This window comes from Lontra canadensis, unplaced genomic scaffold (genome assembly GCF_010015895.1).
Source record: "Lontra canadensis isolate GAN:19392208 unplaced genomic scaffold, GSC_riverotter_1.0 scaffold9, whole genome shotgun sequence".
NCBI lineage: Eukaryota > Metazoa > Chordata > Mammalia > Carnivora > Mustelidae > Lontra > Lontra canadensis.
The window spans coordinates 11,184,782-11,202,374 of NW_022631003.1; the positions used below are offsets into that span (position 1 = coordinate 11,184,782).

At 33.7% G+C, this 17,593-nt stretch overlaps 1 protein-coding gene across 9 annotated transcripts in view; it reads right to left on the reverse strand.

Moving 5' to 3' along the window:
• CNOT2 (CCR4-NOT transcription complex subunit 2) overlaps window positions 1-17,593 on the reverse strand; it is a 119,320-nt gene that overhangs the window by 60,327 nt on the left and 41,400 nt on the right. For 4 of the 9 annotated variants that reach the window (XM_032854807.1, XM_032854811.1, XM_032854808.1 and 1 more), the window contains exon 2: window positions 11,787-11,929. The exons of 1 other annotated variant lie outside the window; for it this stretch is intronic. In XM_032854807.1, the coding sequence (XP_032710698.1) occupies window positions 11,787-11,834 (48 nt within the window). In that variant the 5' untranslated portion in view covers window positions 11,835-11,929. The remainder of the gene's footprint in view (window positions 1-11,786; window positions 11,930-17,593) is intronic. 4 more of the 9 variants (XM_032854815.1, XM_032854812.1, XM_032854806.1 and 1 more) reach the window with 1 other exon arrangement.

A 17,593-nucleotide genomic window follows, 5' to 3' on the forward strand; every position in this document is an offset into this window, starting at 1 on the left:
ATTGTTTGCTTTAGGTTAAAGAGAATCACAGCTATGAAGACTACATATATGAATTGTAATATATTTGCTGGCCTGTACTCTTTTATGTGTCTTTCCAAATGACTAAGTGTTAAGAAGTCTAATAATATTTCTGTGTATTACACACCACACAGCATCTTACGCAACAGTAAGTATTCAAGCCTTAACTGAATATTGACACAAAAGCTTGTTCTCTTTATCAGAAATGATTTCTCATCTATCTTCTCAACTAAAATATAATTTTTTAAAAAAATGAATTATGATTTGTACTTCTAACGAAGATGGAGTAGTAGGAGCAACTTTCCCTCCTGCCTCACCTGAAACAACTGTAAGAAAGGACACAATACATGAACCAACAGTTTTCAGACATAGGACATAAGGCAGTTCAAGACAGTAATCCCTGAGAGAGAGAGAATTGATGCAAGCCCGCAAGTGCCCTTGCTTACACACTAGGGGAGTTTCTGGGCTGCAATGCAGGGAGAGGAAGCCCTGGTGGAACCCAGAAATCTCTGCAAATTGAGGAAGTGCAGTTCAGATCTAGGTAGGCCAAGACAGCTAGAGTAAAAAGTCTAGAATACCAGACAGAAGAGCGCTGCAAAGAGAAAGAGTTACGGAGATCTGAACAATGTCCCTCTTGAGTCTTCAGCTAAGTACTGATCCACATATGCACAAAGCAAATCACCAGGGATGCCTGGGTGGCTCAGTGAGTTAATCATCTGCCTTCCACTCAGGTCATGATCCCAGGGTCCTGGGATGGAGTTCCACATCGGGCTCCTTGCTCAGCAAGGAACTTGCTTCTCCCTCTGCCTGCCGCTCCCCCTCCTTGTGCTCTCTCTCTCTTTCTCTCTCCCTCTGACAAATAAATAAAATCTTTAAAAAATAAAAACAAAAAAAACAAAGCAAACTACCAGAGGATGGGAAAAGACAGTGGAAATAATCTCCAGGATTCACACAGGGCTGTTCCCACAAGTCAGAGTATTAAAATGTAATTCACTGTGTAGAGTACTCAGAAGAGTACAGTCTCAGTAGTTGGAAAAATTAGCCCTAGACTAAAGGCTACTAGGGTTCTGTGTAGAAGAAATTTGAAAGGAAAAAAAGAAGGCTCAAAGGGCTCAAACGCTTCTAAATAACTAAATTTTGTTCCCAAGAAAGCTCAAGAATATTAACCAAAAACCAAATACATAGCACTGAAAAGATAAAATTTCCAAGGACTGGCATCCAAAAAAGTTACTAGTAAAATAAAACATATAATGGCAAAGGAAAAAACCCAACAATCAACATAAACCAGAAAAGACACAGATGGTAGAACTGATAGGCAGTAACACTAAAACAGTTATTATAACTATATTTTGCTTGTAAGTTATAATAAAACTGCCATGATAAAGAAAAAATTATGAAACTTGAAAACAGCAATAAAAACTATTCAAAATAAAACACAGAGGAAAGAAAAAAATTTAAGACATCAGTAAGCTGTGGGACAACTTGAAGTGAATCCACAAAGTAGAACAGGGATAGAATAAATATTTTAAGAAATAATGGATTAAAAAATCTCCAAATTTGATAAAAACTCTGAACACAAATTCAAGGGGCTCACTAAATCAAACACAAGAGTCATGAAGAAAATTATACCAAGATACGTCATTATCAAGATGTGTAAAAACCAGGGCGCTTGGGTGGCTTAGCAGGTTAAGCGTCTGCCTTCAGCTCAGGTCAAGATGTCAGGGTCTCTGTATCAAGCCCTGCAGTGGGAGCCTCGCCTTTGCCCCTCTCTGCCATTCCTGCTCTTGCTCTCAAATAAACAAATCTTAAAGAAAAAAAAAAGTGTGTGTAAAATCGGTAAGAAAATCTTAATAGTAGCCAGAGAGAAAAAGTTACATTATGTGAAGAGGATTAAAGATAAGAATGACATATTTTAGATCAGAAATTATCTAAGTTGGAAGATAGTAAAGCAAAACCTTTAAAACACTAAAAACAAAAAATCCTATCAATCTTGAATTCCACACTGAGCAAAAAAAACTTTCAAAATTGAAGATGAAATAAACTTTTTCAGACATACATAAGAGAATTCATAACCATCAGAAATGCAATACAAAAATGTTTTTTAATTAAAAGTGTGTCCAGATGAGTCTTTATCCTGTAGACCCATATTCTTGAAAATGCTTCATGGAGTAAATATGAGGTCTGCTTTATGCACAGAACTATTCGTTAAATCTGTAGGAAAGAATTACTTGACAGAGATACTATACAAGATCTAACTAGTCTTTTTTTTTTTTTTTTCATATTAGGAATTGGTCTATCCCAAAGATCTGTACTATTCTAGGGTGTGAAACAGTTTAGGAGTGAATACAATCTGAACATCCAGACACATATATTCAGGGTGTCTGAAATGGACAGAACTCTGACCATAAAAGTGGCCCTAAAACAAACTGCTTGATAAAACTGGATCCCAAAGATTACAGGTTAGAAATTTCTGAAGTATGCCATCAATATGTCCATATTCAAATAGAGATCAAAGAAGCCCAACTAAAAGAACTATGGACAAATGGGCATGACAATTGTGGGTTAAGCAAAAGTTCTTTTTGAAAGAGCTATATCGAAGATTATGACTCAAACTTTGGAGGAAACAAGGTGACAGGCTGTGCTGTGGAAGGAACCACAACATGTGAAATTCCTTAAATAAAAATTTAATGACTTTAAATAATTCTGCCTAGATTACATATAAAAGCTCTGCAAGTAGAAAAAAATGACATTGAAGAAAGGGAAGGGAAGAAAAGGAAAGGGAAGTGAAGGAGGCAGAAAGAAAAGGAGGGAAGAAAAAACAGAGGTATAAGAGAAGAAAAGGAAGGGTAGTGAAGGGATAGAAAAAAAAACTATCAAAGTTTTTCTGTTATGACTGATGATAAAAAGCAGAAATAACATTAGATTCCCCCTCCAAATTACAATGAACAATAAGAATATGTAAGAGAAGCAGGAAATGCTTCCTTAAAAAGTGAAATTTTAGCTGAGACCTACAAAATGATCAAGATATATGTTTCTGGTACTAGGGTATACTATAAACAAAAACCAAAATGCTCCACTCAAAACCAACTGAAAAATGCTCCCTGAAATCCTTATTCAGCCAATCAACATTTACTATGCATACCAGGCATTATTCCTAAATGCAGATACACTATGAACAAAATATCACTGAAAACTAACACAGTAATTACATTTTTATTTTTAAATGAATTGTTGAGCATGGGAGGTTGGAAAGGAGGGAGAGAAGGAAATTCAGCACCCCAAAACAAAGCAAAAGCTGGAGTACAGAGAAGCCACAAGTTTAAATCCCCAAAGGGGAATTTGTCCAAGGTAGAAAAGCTGTTAAAAGACCATCTCATAAACCTTTTTTAAAAAAAGATTTTATTTATTTATTTGACAGAGATCACAAGTAGGTAGAGAGGCAGGCAGAGAGAGAGGAGGAAGCAGGCTCCCCGCTGAGCAGAGAACCCAATGCGGGGCTTGATCCCAGAACCCCAGGATCATGACCTGAGCTGAAGGCAGAGGCTTTAACCCACTGAACCACACAGGCGCCCCTCTCATAAAGCTTTTAAAAGCATACATCATAACTGTAACAACCCCTTAGTAAAGAAGTCTCTTGAATGTCATGATTTTGACGTTACACAGAAAGAGCTACAGGAAAGCTCTTCTGAGAATCTATAGCCAAAAACCAGTCTGAATTCATACCTATTGTGGACTGCAACCTAAGCTAACATTTTATTTTTAAGTGGTCCTAGACTGATAGTTCCTTAGGCATCAGCAAAAGCAAATGCAAATCAACTCCCCTTGGGAAAAATGTCCTTCCACCTAGTCTTCAAAAATTCCCAAATAGTTCTAAGAAACATAAAATGGTAACTTAACACACACACAAGGAAACAAGATACCATAAGGGAAAATCAGCAGAAACAAAAGACATTAGAATGATCAATAGCAACTTCCAGTTGTTTGATTTATCACACATTAAACGTAAGAATGTATAAGATAATTAAAGAAATAGAGCATACGATGGAATATAGATCTAAAGGAAGGAATAAATGATAATATGTGAATAGTAATGGGTAAATATGTGGGTAAAGAAGGTAACAGACTCCAAGATTAACAAATACGATCTAACGAAGAGAAATACAGCAAATACACCTGCCAATTAGTTGGTCAATATGCATTTTGTTCAAGTTTGTAACAAGGAAGTGGTATACTGAATCACATTCTCTAGCTACAGTGGAATTACATGAGAAATCAGCAACAGAAAGACAACTAGAAAAATCTCCTAGGTTTAAAAGATCATAAACACTTAAGATTAAAGAACACCACAATAAACCCTAAGTAAAATAATTAAAGACTGATGAACAAAAATAAAATGATGAATACAAAACAAAAAATAAAATGAAAATAACTAAAGCTAAAAATTCCTAGTAAAACTGACAAATCTCCAGTAAGACTAACAAATAAGGAGAAAAGGGACACAGACAACAAACATAAAAATGAAAAAAGTGCTACAGAGGAAAAAAAAATTCTTTATCCTGATAAAGCATATATATAAAAAAGATACTGCATCAAGTATCATATTTATTGGTGACAACATAAAGCTTTTAGGACAAGTAACAAGAGAAAGATTTCTACTATTAACACTTCTATTTGACAATGTATGAGAAGTATTAAGGGAGATCAGAAAAGAAATTCAAGTTGTAAAAATTATAAAAGAGGTATCAAAACTGTAATTTCCAGATATGTTTATTCATATGAAAACCCCAAAGTACCTACAGATAAATTATAAGATTAAAAAAATTTAGCAATATTGACACAATCATCAATTTAAAATGTTGACTGTATGTCAATATAATAGTAACACCTATAAAATGTAATTTTTAAAATGCCATTTACCAAAAAAATCCCAAAACTGTATGCATAAATCTGGGTCTATTATTAAAAATATAACAAAACTTTACTGAGAGAAAATACAGAAGACCTGAATACATGACTTCAGGAGAGGAAGACCATCATAAACATATGTTATAATTCTTTCCCAAATAAAAATGAAGTCAATAAAATTCCCCTTATAAACTCAATACTTTTAATATATATTGTAAATCTGTCATTGAACAAAAGGCCAAGAAAGTCAAGACACTCAGAAAGACTATAACACAACAGTATAGCAATTGAAATTCAGTACTGGTACAGGTGTAGGCAAACACATCAAAGTAAAAGAACAGAGATTTTAAAAACAGACCCATGAATATAAAGTGACTTGATTTATAATACAGTAGTCCCATTAATTAGTTGAGGAAGGAAGAAAAAAATCACTACATGATCCAAATATAATCACCTATATGCCAAGGAATAGAAATTGGGACTCCTAACACTGTATATCAATTTCAGATAAATTTAAATAAGAAAAATAAAATAAATCTTTCAAAAGACATAGACTATTTTCACTTACTTGATTTCAATAGCTGAGAAACATTTCACACAAACTCCATAAATTCTTTAAAAAATTAAAACTTTGGCACCAAATGTCAGATCAATATGAACACTAATGAGAACTCAAAATTAGTAAAAAATATTCCTGAAAGACCTTTTGTGAATTTAATTTTCCTGAATTTTGAGAATATAACTTCGTTCAAAAAAACTTTCCTAACTTCATAAAGCTCCCTCCTTCTGTTGTTTTCATGTAACATTTAAAAAATACAGTGACTTGTTTTCTAGGACTTTCTGGCTCTGTTCTCCTCTATCCTTTTTATCTGGAGGTTCTCTTTCCTCTGTCTCTGTTGCCTCTATCCTGCTCAACTGATTCCATTCCCAGAAACTTCTTGGCAGGGTCCTGGGAAGGAACACTGGTAGGCCAGTCTTGAGAGTTCATATTCATAGAGCAATCCAGCTCAAGTCCCTTTAGCCCACAGGTCCTCTATGAAGATCTAATGCAGTGGGAAAAATTTCTCCCAGCTTCAAATTGGATAATTACACTTAATCACTTTCAAACTGGTAGTTCACCACCTTTGAAGTACCTGAGGTGTCTATTCTCAAGCCAGGCATCCCAATGCTACTTTCTACTTTCTTATGCACTAAAAGTGATATATGTAGGTTTTCTGGTTAGTTTTCATCTGTTTATATTTGGGGATTCATGGAGATACCTCATGAACAAGTTTTATTACAAATGTTTTCATGGGTCTGGGTTTTGCTACGTAGTTGTTCAATTTTTTATGTGGAAATTCAGAAAGATCTAAAAAACTAAGCTGCCACCATTGATGCAATCATCTCAGAATCTAAGCCAGGACTAGGAGTGCATTTTAAAAAATAACTTTGCTTACTTCTGTATTTTTTCTGGTTCACAGAAATATCAGCACTAATGTTTTAACTTTCTGTTTAACGATGAACATATTCCGTATTTATGACTGAGGCAAACTACTTAAATGAAAACATTCTTCTGAAAGAGAAAACAGCATATCATGTGTAAAACCTATGGCCCAAAAGGAATAATACCACAGTGAATACAGGAATGTATTAAAATATCTGGTATTATAAATCTTGCGGAAACACAGCAGGATCTGTCAGTTACCATGCTAGCTACCACTGTTTAAGTGACTTAGAACTAATTACTGAACAGAGCTGTTAGTTACCTCTTGTGGCATAGGGGCACTGTGAAAAAGTTACCAAGACACTAAGGGTATCATATACCATGAATCTTGGTTAAACTTGCTTTTTGGAAAAAAATCATCTCATTTGATGATTTCAGAAGATGAGGAAAAGTAATATCAGAAAATATAATGCAATCAAAGAAAGACTAACACTGTTGGTGTCCTGTAATAATGAGCCAACTAATGAAGAGTACCTTGGGAATTCATTGAACTTTATGTTCTTGGTTGGCCAGAGGAAGGAAAAAAAAGGCGCCAAAAGTAACAAATAAATGTCAATTTTTAAGAAAATATTTAGAGGTCATGGAGTCAAAATGTTGTTGATAATGTGATTGTGACATAAGCAGAAGCATCACATTCAAAAGTGTAATTGTAAGAGCAACCTCATTGTGTAACTCCAAGTGAACAGTCATCCATTTTCAGTTTTTTCTATCCTCTTGCTTCATCTCTAGCTACAGACAATAGGTTACAGCCATTTGTTCACAAGAGTTGCAAGAGAAAAGAAGAGTAAGCTGTGAGCCAGTTCACTGGTTTCAGACATATTTTTGAACTAATTCCTTCCTCAGTTAACTCTTCACCTTAACCCAACACCAAACAGCAATAATAATGAAAGCCTCCATCTTTTTGCTCTGGGCACCAGATCCACTCTGACAAATCTTAAATTACTAAGTACCCATTTTCTAAAAATTCTTGTTCATTTTATTAAGCATTTTTATTTTATGTATCTTTAACATACTTGAACCTATTACAGATTCTAAGATGCTTTGATGTTGGTGCTGCATACTAGACGGTAACCATCCAATAAATGGTTACAAGCTACAACTATGACTCCAATATACCACAGTGTAAGATGTATCCTGACAGCAGAAAGACATAAATTTTCAATGAAGTGTAACTTAGAATAAAAGAAATGGGCATTTCATTCCTAATTTACATTACATTTTTACTACAGTGCAAAATATAAAAATATAATTAGTATATAGTACTTTGTAACTGTCTTGCAAACCAAATGGAAACACACCTACTGATGCATTTGTATGTGTTAAAATAACTAGGCAACTTGTTTTTTAAATGCTTCATATTATGCAAAAATACTTGGGTGAATAGTCAGGTATTGAGTTGTTTGGCAATATCTGGGAATTTGTTCTGGGTGGGCTAGAAATTCATTATTTTTCTTCCTTTATGAAAAAACAAAATATATAGTACCACTTTCCCCAAAATCACCACACAACACACAAAGAAAAGATGCACCTGTATATACTGAAACACACACATATAACAAAATTATAAAAATAAAAAGAATGAAACACAAAATTCAAGCTAGTGGTTATTTCTGGGAAGGAGGCAGGGGAAGAAGGATGGCACATAGAAACTTCCCCATTAAGTGCAACATGCAAGCTGCAGAAAAATGTCTATTTGTTAAAAACAAAGACAACAAATTACATTTGCCCCTATATAGTCACTAGAAAAGATCTGAAAAGATACACAAACTAAAGAGTTAATGTAAACTTTCACATTCTATTTCCATTATTCTTCAAAACTTCTGCAATGCACCTCTATAACTTCTGTGATTAAAAAAATTAATAAAAAGGAAATAAAGCATTTAACAGCAGGGGTAGGGAGGAGGAAATGGCAATACAATCACTGTCACAGTCATGTGACATGTTATATTCCACAAAGTTAAATCAGCGACTGGGACGCATTAGATCCACACAGATAACACTGAACTGACATGATCAATGACCTCATATTATAAAAAGTTCCATTTGGAATAATACCTAAAAATTTTGGAAATATTAGTAATATGTTACCTAGCATATGCTACAATTTCTTTCTTTCACTGATTTCCTTGTTTTAATTTTATTGAAACAATGTGCATTAAACCCCTGTTATTTACCCAAAATCATGGTAGGTATTAATAGGCAGTATGAAAATTAAAAAAAAAAAAAAGTGGCTCCAGTTTTCAAGAAGCTTATAACATACAGTAACACTGCAATGACAGAAAAGTTCTACGTCTGCACTGTCTGACATGGTAGCCATTATCAGCAGGCAGCTGTTAAGCATCTGAAATGTGGCTAATGCAACTGAGAAACTAAATTTTTAAATTTTAATTTAAATGAATTTAAATTTAAATATCCACTATGGCTAGTGCATATAGTATTAGACAGCACAGGTCTACAGGAAGACAAGGACAAATAAACAGAACTACAATCTATTACGGTCAGCACCAAACTAGAAGTATTACAAAGTCTATGAGAGCAAGGAAAAGGAGCACTGAGCTCGTCAAAAAAGGGTTTCTGGAAGTATTAACACCTAATTCTTGAATCATGTAAACAAAGGTGAAGCATTACATGAAGAGAACTAAAACAAATAAAGGCTTAAAACTGTAAAAGTGTATGGGAGGTAGATTAAAATCAGCTTTATATTCCTAATTGAAAAAAAATTCATAGTAGGGAATAAAAGGAGAGATTGGAATGGTGAAAGCATGTTGGGGTCAAAAAGTGGAAACACTGTATAATGTTTAGGAGCTTGGTTTATTATATAAGAGAGGGAAAGCCACTGATGAGTTAGATTAGTAATTAACATAATTAACATGGCTAGATTTGTACATACTTATAGCTGAAGTAAATTAGTATAAATTAAAGGAAGATAAGAAAATACTAGCAAAAAACATTCAATGGAAAAAGCTTAACAATCCTTCCAAAAAAGAATGAGCTATGAAACATTTAAATAATTAAATTCTCATCTGACCTAATATAGCAGTCTAAGCAAATAAAACTCAACTACTCTATACAAACTCCAAAAACTTAATTGGGCCTAAATTTACAGAAAGAAACGCAACAAAATAATTACCAGTATAAAAATCAATACTTCAACCAACACCCATGTGAAAGTCGTAGGTTTTAGCACAAACGTGATGGAATGCATATTCTTAAACTAAGTTCCTAAGGCTTCAATCAGGTCTATAAAGAAATGAGAATTAGAGAAATATTATTCTTCTTGTTAAACTCTGGAATATTAGCGTATAATTATCAGGCTCCTTAAATATCACTATACGGCATCAAGTACCCTTCAAAAACAGAAGCCCTCAAGGATAAATTGAGTGCAAACATCAGTACAAAGAAATCCTACTTTACCCATGAAAAACAACAGAATTCCTCAAAATGGAATTTTTAAAAATCCAAATCCTTCCATCTCAGCATATACAAACTTTCAGTGTTACCTATAAAAATACAAGTGATTTACTTAGTATTCCTTTGAATTTCCCATATGCTCTTAATATGTGCATCATGATCAGATGGGAGATTATATTTCTATACATGTACTTTGCAGGAGATGCTTCAAAAATAAAATAATTTTACAGGAGAAATTTAAATAATTGTTTCCAAGGGTATTTCAACAGGCATTAAGTGTCACTAAGTAACAATAAAAGAAAAAAGGGAAAAATATTTTCAGCCAGAAAAACACTAACCAAGAATTTTTTCAGGTAAGTTAAGGAACCTGGATTAGTTATAAATAATGTAACTTGAACAACAGATTATTTTTAGAGTAGAATGAGCAGGAATTAGGAAATCTCTTCATGTATAAAACATAATTTCATTTTATTCCTTTCTTAAATGTAAATTTTGGAATTCTGTATTAAAATGATTCTATGAAGTAAATTAACAACACTGTGTAGTCATACAAAAAGTTCTATACTTACACTTTACAAACTTGATTATGAGCACAAAAAAGTTACATAGCCTAGAATCACAATATTCTTAAAATAATTTAGCAAAACCTATCAAAAGATGCAACAGCCCAAGTAGTACGACCAATTAAAACCTTATGAGTCAAGGTAGTTGGAAGTGGTTGTGAGGAAGGAGCTATAGCAAGTATGAAAATTAGCAAAGGCCGTTGTTAGTGAAGTCTATGAGAACTCTGAGTAGAAAAGGTTACAGGGAGGAACTGATTCTGCATTGCCGCAGCTATGGCTTATTAAAATCGTAACATTCTGGCAAGAAACTTCAGACAAGAAGTTAAGTGAAAGGAAGGATAATTTGACACTATTGTTATTAGGCACAGTGCTCAATCTTATAATCAAAGAGTCTTTGCTATTAACACCATGAAGACCCATTCACAACTTTTTCCACTATCTACCTTTCCAATCTGAGGGAAAAAAGATTAACTGGGCTTAAATAAATAATTAGCAGATAAATGGTTAGTGAATCAAAGCTGTTACCACACTAGTTGCCTTCAATAGTCTAGAGGGAATGAAACTGGTAGGTTAAAGGGTCTGAGGGACACTTGAGTCTGTATCAGTGCAGAAAGCCTAAAGCTTATTCATACTTGAGTGGTGAACTGTTCTCTATTGTGAATTGTTGCATAATTTGGTAATAAGTTATTATCAAATTTTAAAAAGGAGATTTTCTTTGAAAATATTAAATTGAAAAAATGTTTTTTAAATCACTACTTCATACCACTTTCACCTTCTTTTAAAATCTAAGAAAGAAAAAGGAGTATTATACTTAAACCATCCTTTCAGCATCCTTAAATGCTACATAGGGAATGGATATTATTAACCAACTTAATAAATGACAAAACAAGAATCCAGCATTGTAAAGATAGCAAGCTAATGAGAAATTCAATAGAATTTGGGTCTCTGAGCACCCCGGGATTTGCATTTCTTTTATACTCTAACCAATTTTATCTACATTTCTGTGATGCTCTATTACTCTGCATATTGCCTAAGAATTCAGGTTTAGTCTTCCAGGAATAATACATATGAAAGTAATCAGTACTTTATTTTACAGAATACTATCTCGAAACCCAGCCATGGAGTCATAAATTATGTATCAGATAATTTAAGTTTTGACATATACATGAAGCACCAGAAAAATGTTTTGATATTAAAAGAATATACATTTATCATAGCATCATTTATTTTGAAAAATGTCCCCACCTATTTCAACTGTCAAAGCCAACACATGTATTTTAAATTATAAACCAAATTTTTCCAACTGAAGTGCATCTAATCTGCTAGTGTCAATTAAATATAATACATTAAACAGTTCAATGCAGCTATATGAACAGAGAAAAAAGAAAAAAAAAAACTGATCTTACCTGGTAGTTTCTTTTCTCAGATAATGTATGTCCATCAGTCCTCACCATAGAGTCGTGTCCTTTCCTCACAGTACTGGAGGCAATCAAATAGAACTGTCACTCAAGGGTCGTGTCACAGGAAGGACCGCCCACCAGTTCTCCCTCTAGAGTGGAATTATCCAAAAGCCGTCAAAATTACTAACATGTAAATATATGAACAGTAGCAAAAATATCCAATACGATACACAGAAAACAAAAACTATTTTTTTAAAATTAATACAACTCATCTTCCTCTTAACCACCCAGGGAGGGCTAGAGTGGGCAGGTACTTTGAGAATTTACTAAATATAAAGAACTCTTCCCTCCCACTTCTACTCACCCATTAAAACTGTCCACCAGACCTCACACACAAGGAAGACACATAAAAAAGTAGACAAAAAAATTCAGACCTCAGCTGACATATTTTTTCTTTTAAATATTCTCCTCTTAGTCTCAGAAATAACCAATTAATTCAGATTCAGTCATGTAATTTCAAATCATTGTCCTCCAAGTACTTGTTTAATACAGCTGTTATTCTTTCAGTTTATGAGGTTTATTCCTATGCCATAAGACTAGAATACATCATATATTCCCAGGATGATTAGTAGATATGAAGTTAATTCAATTTCATTAAACTGAATTATAATATAACTTTATTTTATGTTATATATAAATATAGTTTATAAAAATATGATTTTCTATTAAAATTTACTCCAAGGAAGAGGAGCAACACATGTCAACTTTCTGGATGCCTTTGTCCTTCAATCCACCAATTTTGTACATGCTCTAATAGAATTTATTTTTTCACATTAAAGCAGAAAAATAATGGAGCTCATTTCTTAACCTGGACAGATACCTAATTCCAAAATGATGAAGCACTGTACACCTCAGTTACCAAAATAAATAAACAAACCACTGAAGTAGAGGTGATAGTCCCTAGAGATGCTAGTTCAAAAATACAGATTTAAAACGAAAGATCAAAAATTCAAAAGTGGTATCTACAAAGAATTTGTAAATATATCTTATCAAGACCAATGTACCTCCTCTAAGTTTTAGTAAAATGTTTACCCTAGGGAAGTAGTAAGTATACCTATTAAAATAATATAATAAATAGCTGCTAACCACTAGAAATTATATTCAAATTTCGAGCAATTATTTAACATCATATGAAATTTACTTTGGGAGAAGATAATAAAAACCTCTAATTTAAATTCATAGTAAGTATGAATCAACTGGATTAAAACCAACCAACACACACACACACACACACACACACACACACACACACGGATTACCTCTAAAAAGTAATCTAATAAGAGAAAATGTTTTCAAGGAAAATAAATCACTGAAAATTAGTATGATTACATTTAAGTTTTAAAAAGAGTCCACATAATGAAAGCCTATATTGAAAACTGATATTCCATCTCTGGTTTTATATTTGATTACAAGCACAAAGTTAGTGAGTGCTATATTTTTACTTAATTTTAACCATCTTACACTGTATGTTTGGCTGAAATATTTTAATATGCCTGGCTCAAGGCCAAAAATGCTAATTGTTCATTACCAATTTATATGTACTACTGATATTAAGTATGTCTCCTCAAAAATAACAGAGAAAACTTTTTAAACCATAAGTATATTTATTGCCATAAATGTAAACTTTATCATCTCTCAAGCAATTAGGTTATTCATAAAATAAAATTATCAAGTGAATTGATGTCCAAGAATAGTTAAGTGACACACATTCAGCTCCAACTTAAATTTTCATGACTGTTACAAAATGAGAGCAAAACTATTTTATTATGCATCCCATGAAAAAACATTAACCCCATTTTAATGTTAGTGCTTTATAAAAGTAGTAATTTAAAGCACTACTTGCCTTAACTATTAATCTAATCATGGCAACTCTGAATTCAGTGGATAATAATGTAAAGCTTCAGTTTTTTCTTACAGGGTAAAAATGTTTCCCTTGTTAAATTAGTTATGTTTATATTAAAGTACATGCATACCTTCACATTATGCATTTCATCAAAAGATGTTAGAAATCTAGTATCAGGCAAGACAATTTGAATGTAATTTAATATATTTTAGCATAACCTAACTATATAGGTTATAAAAAGACAACTAGGACTTTATATGCTAAATAAGACTTTAACTGAATATAAAAGTTATTATTTAATCTATAAACTTACCAGCTAAAAGAAAAGTATTAATTTTGGAACACTATGAATTTTAGTACAAAGGAAAAACTTGTTTTTGTTCATTTCTTTTGTTTCTCCCTCTTGGGATAACTTCAAGTATTTCATGGCTTTGGGTTTCAGTCAACAGCCACTAAATGCTCTAAGGACTATATGAATCAATATTCTATATTGATCAATAACTAAGACTCATCATCTCCTTTTGATAAAGGGAAAAAGGAATGGAGGCACTCTATTTTCTTTTAGGTAACCATAAAGAGCTAACATTTGTCACCATTATCTTGTATTAAATAAAAATCTTCAGTAATAGATTGCGTTGATACTGGGAATGAAAGAATGCATAATATTAAAGAGAAGGTAACTATACATGTTAAGTGTATGTGAAAAGGAGCAAGTATGAGAAAACATGCCCTCTAACTGCCTACATTCACTGAAGTTTATAAACTGGTTTTCCTAAGTCCTAAATACTCAAAAGTAAGAAAAGACAAGTATTTATAAAACTACAGTGAAATTTCCTATAAGGCAGGAGGCCTTCCAAGATAGAAAAACAGAGACTATATTTATCCTCCTGCCTTAAATAACTAGAAGATTAAATAAAATAATTAAAATAATGATTTTCAGACAACAGACTTCATCTCTGGATGTGTCCTGAGACAGAACAGAAAAAAAAACAACTGAACTAATGAAGCTCTACTGCTTGTGGAATTATGCAGCTAAAACAGGGAGGGGGAAGGCAGAACCCAATCAAAGCCTAATGGTTTCAGTGAGTTAAAGGAAAAGAACCCAGACCTAGGGGAGACACCAAGACAGCTAGAATTTGCAGTGCAAATGAAGAGAAGGAAGCTGCAGAGAAAGAGTTTCAAAGATCTGAAGACAACCAGATTGCCCTCAAGGTTTTAGCTGAGTACTTATCTGTGTACACATGTGAAAAAACTATTGAATCTGGAGAAAAAGCCTCGGAAAAGTAGTCAGACCAATCCTCAGAACTCAGGTTTCCATCATCTGGAGTAGGGCAGTTTTAACACATGAAATACTGACTAGAGTTCAGAAGCTAATAAATGCATGAACAATGAAACTGAGTAAGCTTTAGACTAAGGATGTTCTGGAGCAGCAGTAACAAAGATAAAACAAGCCTCAAAAGGATAAAGCTACTTCACTTTTTTTTTTTAAGACTTTATTTATTTATTTATTTATTAGAGATAGAGTGAGAGTGCACATGCCAAAGAGCAAGCAAGAGTGAGTGAGCACACGTTGTGGGGTTGGAGGGGAGGGGTAGAGGGAGAAGCAGACTCCTGCTGAGCAAGGATCCTGATGTGGAGCTCGATCCCACCACCCTGGGATCATGACCTGAGCTGAAGGCAGATGCTTAACTGACTGAGCCACCCAGGTGCCCCAGATGAAGCTATTTCTAAGTGCCATAACTGTAACCTAAAACAAAACCCAACAATATTAAAAACAATACAACACACTCCCACAAATAATATAAAATTAAATGCCTGGCATCCAATAAGAAATTACCAGTCATGTATAGAAACAGGAAATACACCCCAAACAAGGTGAATTATAATAAGGAGAAAGACCAGCAATGATATAGGTGATAGACTTAGTAGACAAGGAGATTAAAACAGATACTATAAATATATCCCATACATTCAAAAAGATAAAGAAAACTATGAATATGGTAAGAGAAATGCAAGGTCATGGAAAAGACCTAAGTTAGCAACACAGGAATTTATGGTGACAGAAAAGTTCTATATCATGCTTGTGGTGGTGGTTGTAATAGGATTCTACATGTTTGACAAAATACCACCAGAATAAACAACACATACAAAAAAAGAGAGATCTGGTGAAAACTATACTGTGTCAATTTCTGGTTTCAATAATGCACTATAGTTATAGAAGACATCACTGGAGGAAGATGGATGATGGGCATATGGGGCTTCTCTGTGCTATTTTTGCATCTTCTTATGAGTTTATAATTATTTGAAAGGTAAAAAGATTTTTAAAAGGCTCAAACTTATCTTCTAGAAATAAAAATTCAGTATCTATAATTAAACATGCATTGGGTAAGATTAGCAGTCTTTTCTAAACTTTAAAGAAATGTTTAATGAACTGAAGACACAACTAGCAATCAAAAATACACACACACACACACACACACACACACACACATATATATATATCCATATCCGGGGTACCTGGGTGGCTCAGTCTTTATAAGCATCTGCCTTTGTCAGGGTTCTGGGGTCAAGCCCCACATCAGGCTCCCTGCTCAGTGGGAAGCCTGCTTCTCCCTCTCCTACCCCCCTGCTTGTATCCCTCTCTTGCTGTCTCTCTCTGTCAAATAAATAAACAAAATCTTTAAAAAAGCAAAAAAATTTTTTAAAAATCCAAAATTAAACACAGTGAAAATAAAAGGAACTGTGGGACAATGAAATGTGAGAGAATAACAAGAAAGACAGAGAACTACTGGGCAATATCAAGCAACTTATCATTAACATAACCAGTGCCTCAGAGCAAGAGTGGGAAGCAGAGAAAACAATGGCATTTTCCCTAAATCTGATGAAAACTATATTCATGGATTAAAGAACTTCAACAACCTTCAAAGAGAATGAGATCAACAACAACAACACCACTCTCATAATTTTAAAGTCAAGTTGCTGAAAAACAGTGAAGGAGAAATCTTAAAAAGCAGACATTAAGAGACAAACTATATACACAGAGAAAAATAACTCAGGAATGACAGCAGACTTCTCATTAAAAACAATGCAAAGCAGGGGAGAGTGGATCAACATTTTTAAACTACAGAAAGAAAAATATCAACTAAGATTTCTAAATTCAGGGGTACCTGGGTGGCTCAGTCAGTTAAACGTCTGCCTTTGGCTCAGGTCATGATCCCAGAGTCCTGGGATCACGTCGGGCTCTGTGCACAACTCTGTGCACAGCCCTCCCTCTGCCTCTTCCCCTGGCTTGTGCTCATCAAATAAATAAATAAAATCTTAAAAAAAAAAATCTAAATCCAGCTAAAATACCTTTCGAAAAATGAAGGCAAATACAGCCACTTTGGAAGAGCTTGGCAATTTCTTATAAAGTTAAACAGACTTACCACACACACACATATCCCAGCAACTGTGCCCTTGGGTATTTACCAGAGTGAACTAAAAACTTCTGTTCATTTGAAAACCTGTTCACAAATGTCTGTAACAATGAAGATGTCCTTTCAACAGCTGAATGAACAAAATGGTATATCTATACAATGAAATTCCACTCAAAAATAAAAAAAATTAGCTATTAATTCATGCAACACAAATTTTCAATGTATTTTGCTAACCAAAAAGGCTATATATTACTTGTTTCCATTCATATGACATTTCGGAAAGGCAAAACTAGAAGGACAGAAAATAAATCAGCGGCTGGCAGCAGACTGGAAAGGGGTGGGAGAAGTGACTGACTGCAAAGACAGACACACAGGGAAACTTTTAAAGAAATGGAACTATTCCATACAGCACTGATACGGTAGATAGATAACGCTATGCGTGTGTTAAAATCCACAGAACTTCACAACATAAAGAATGAACTTGAATGTGTGCA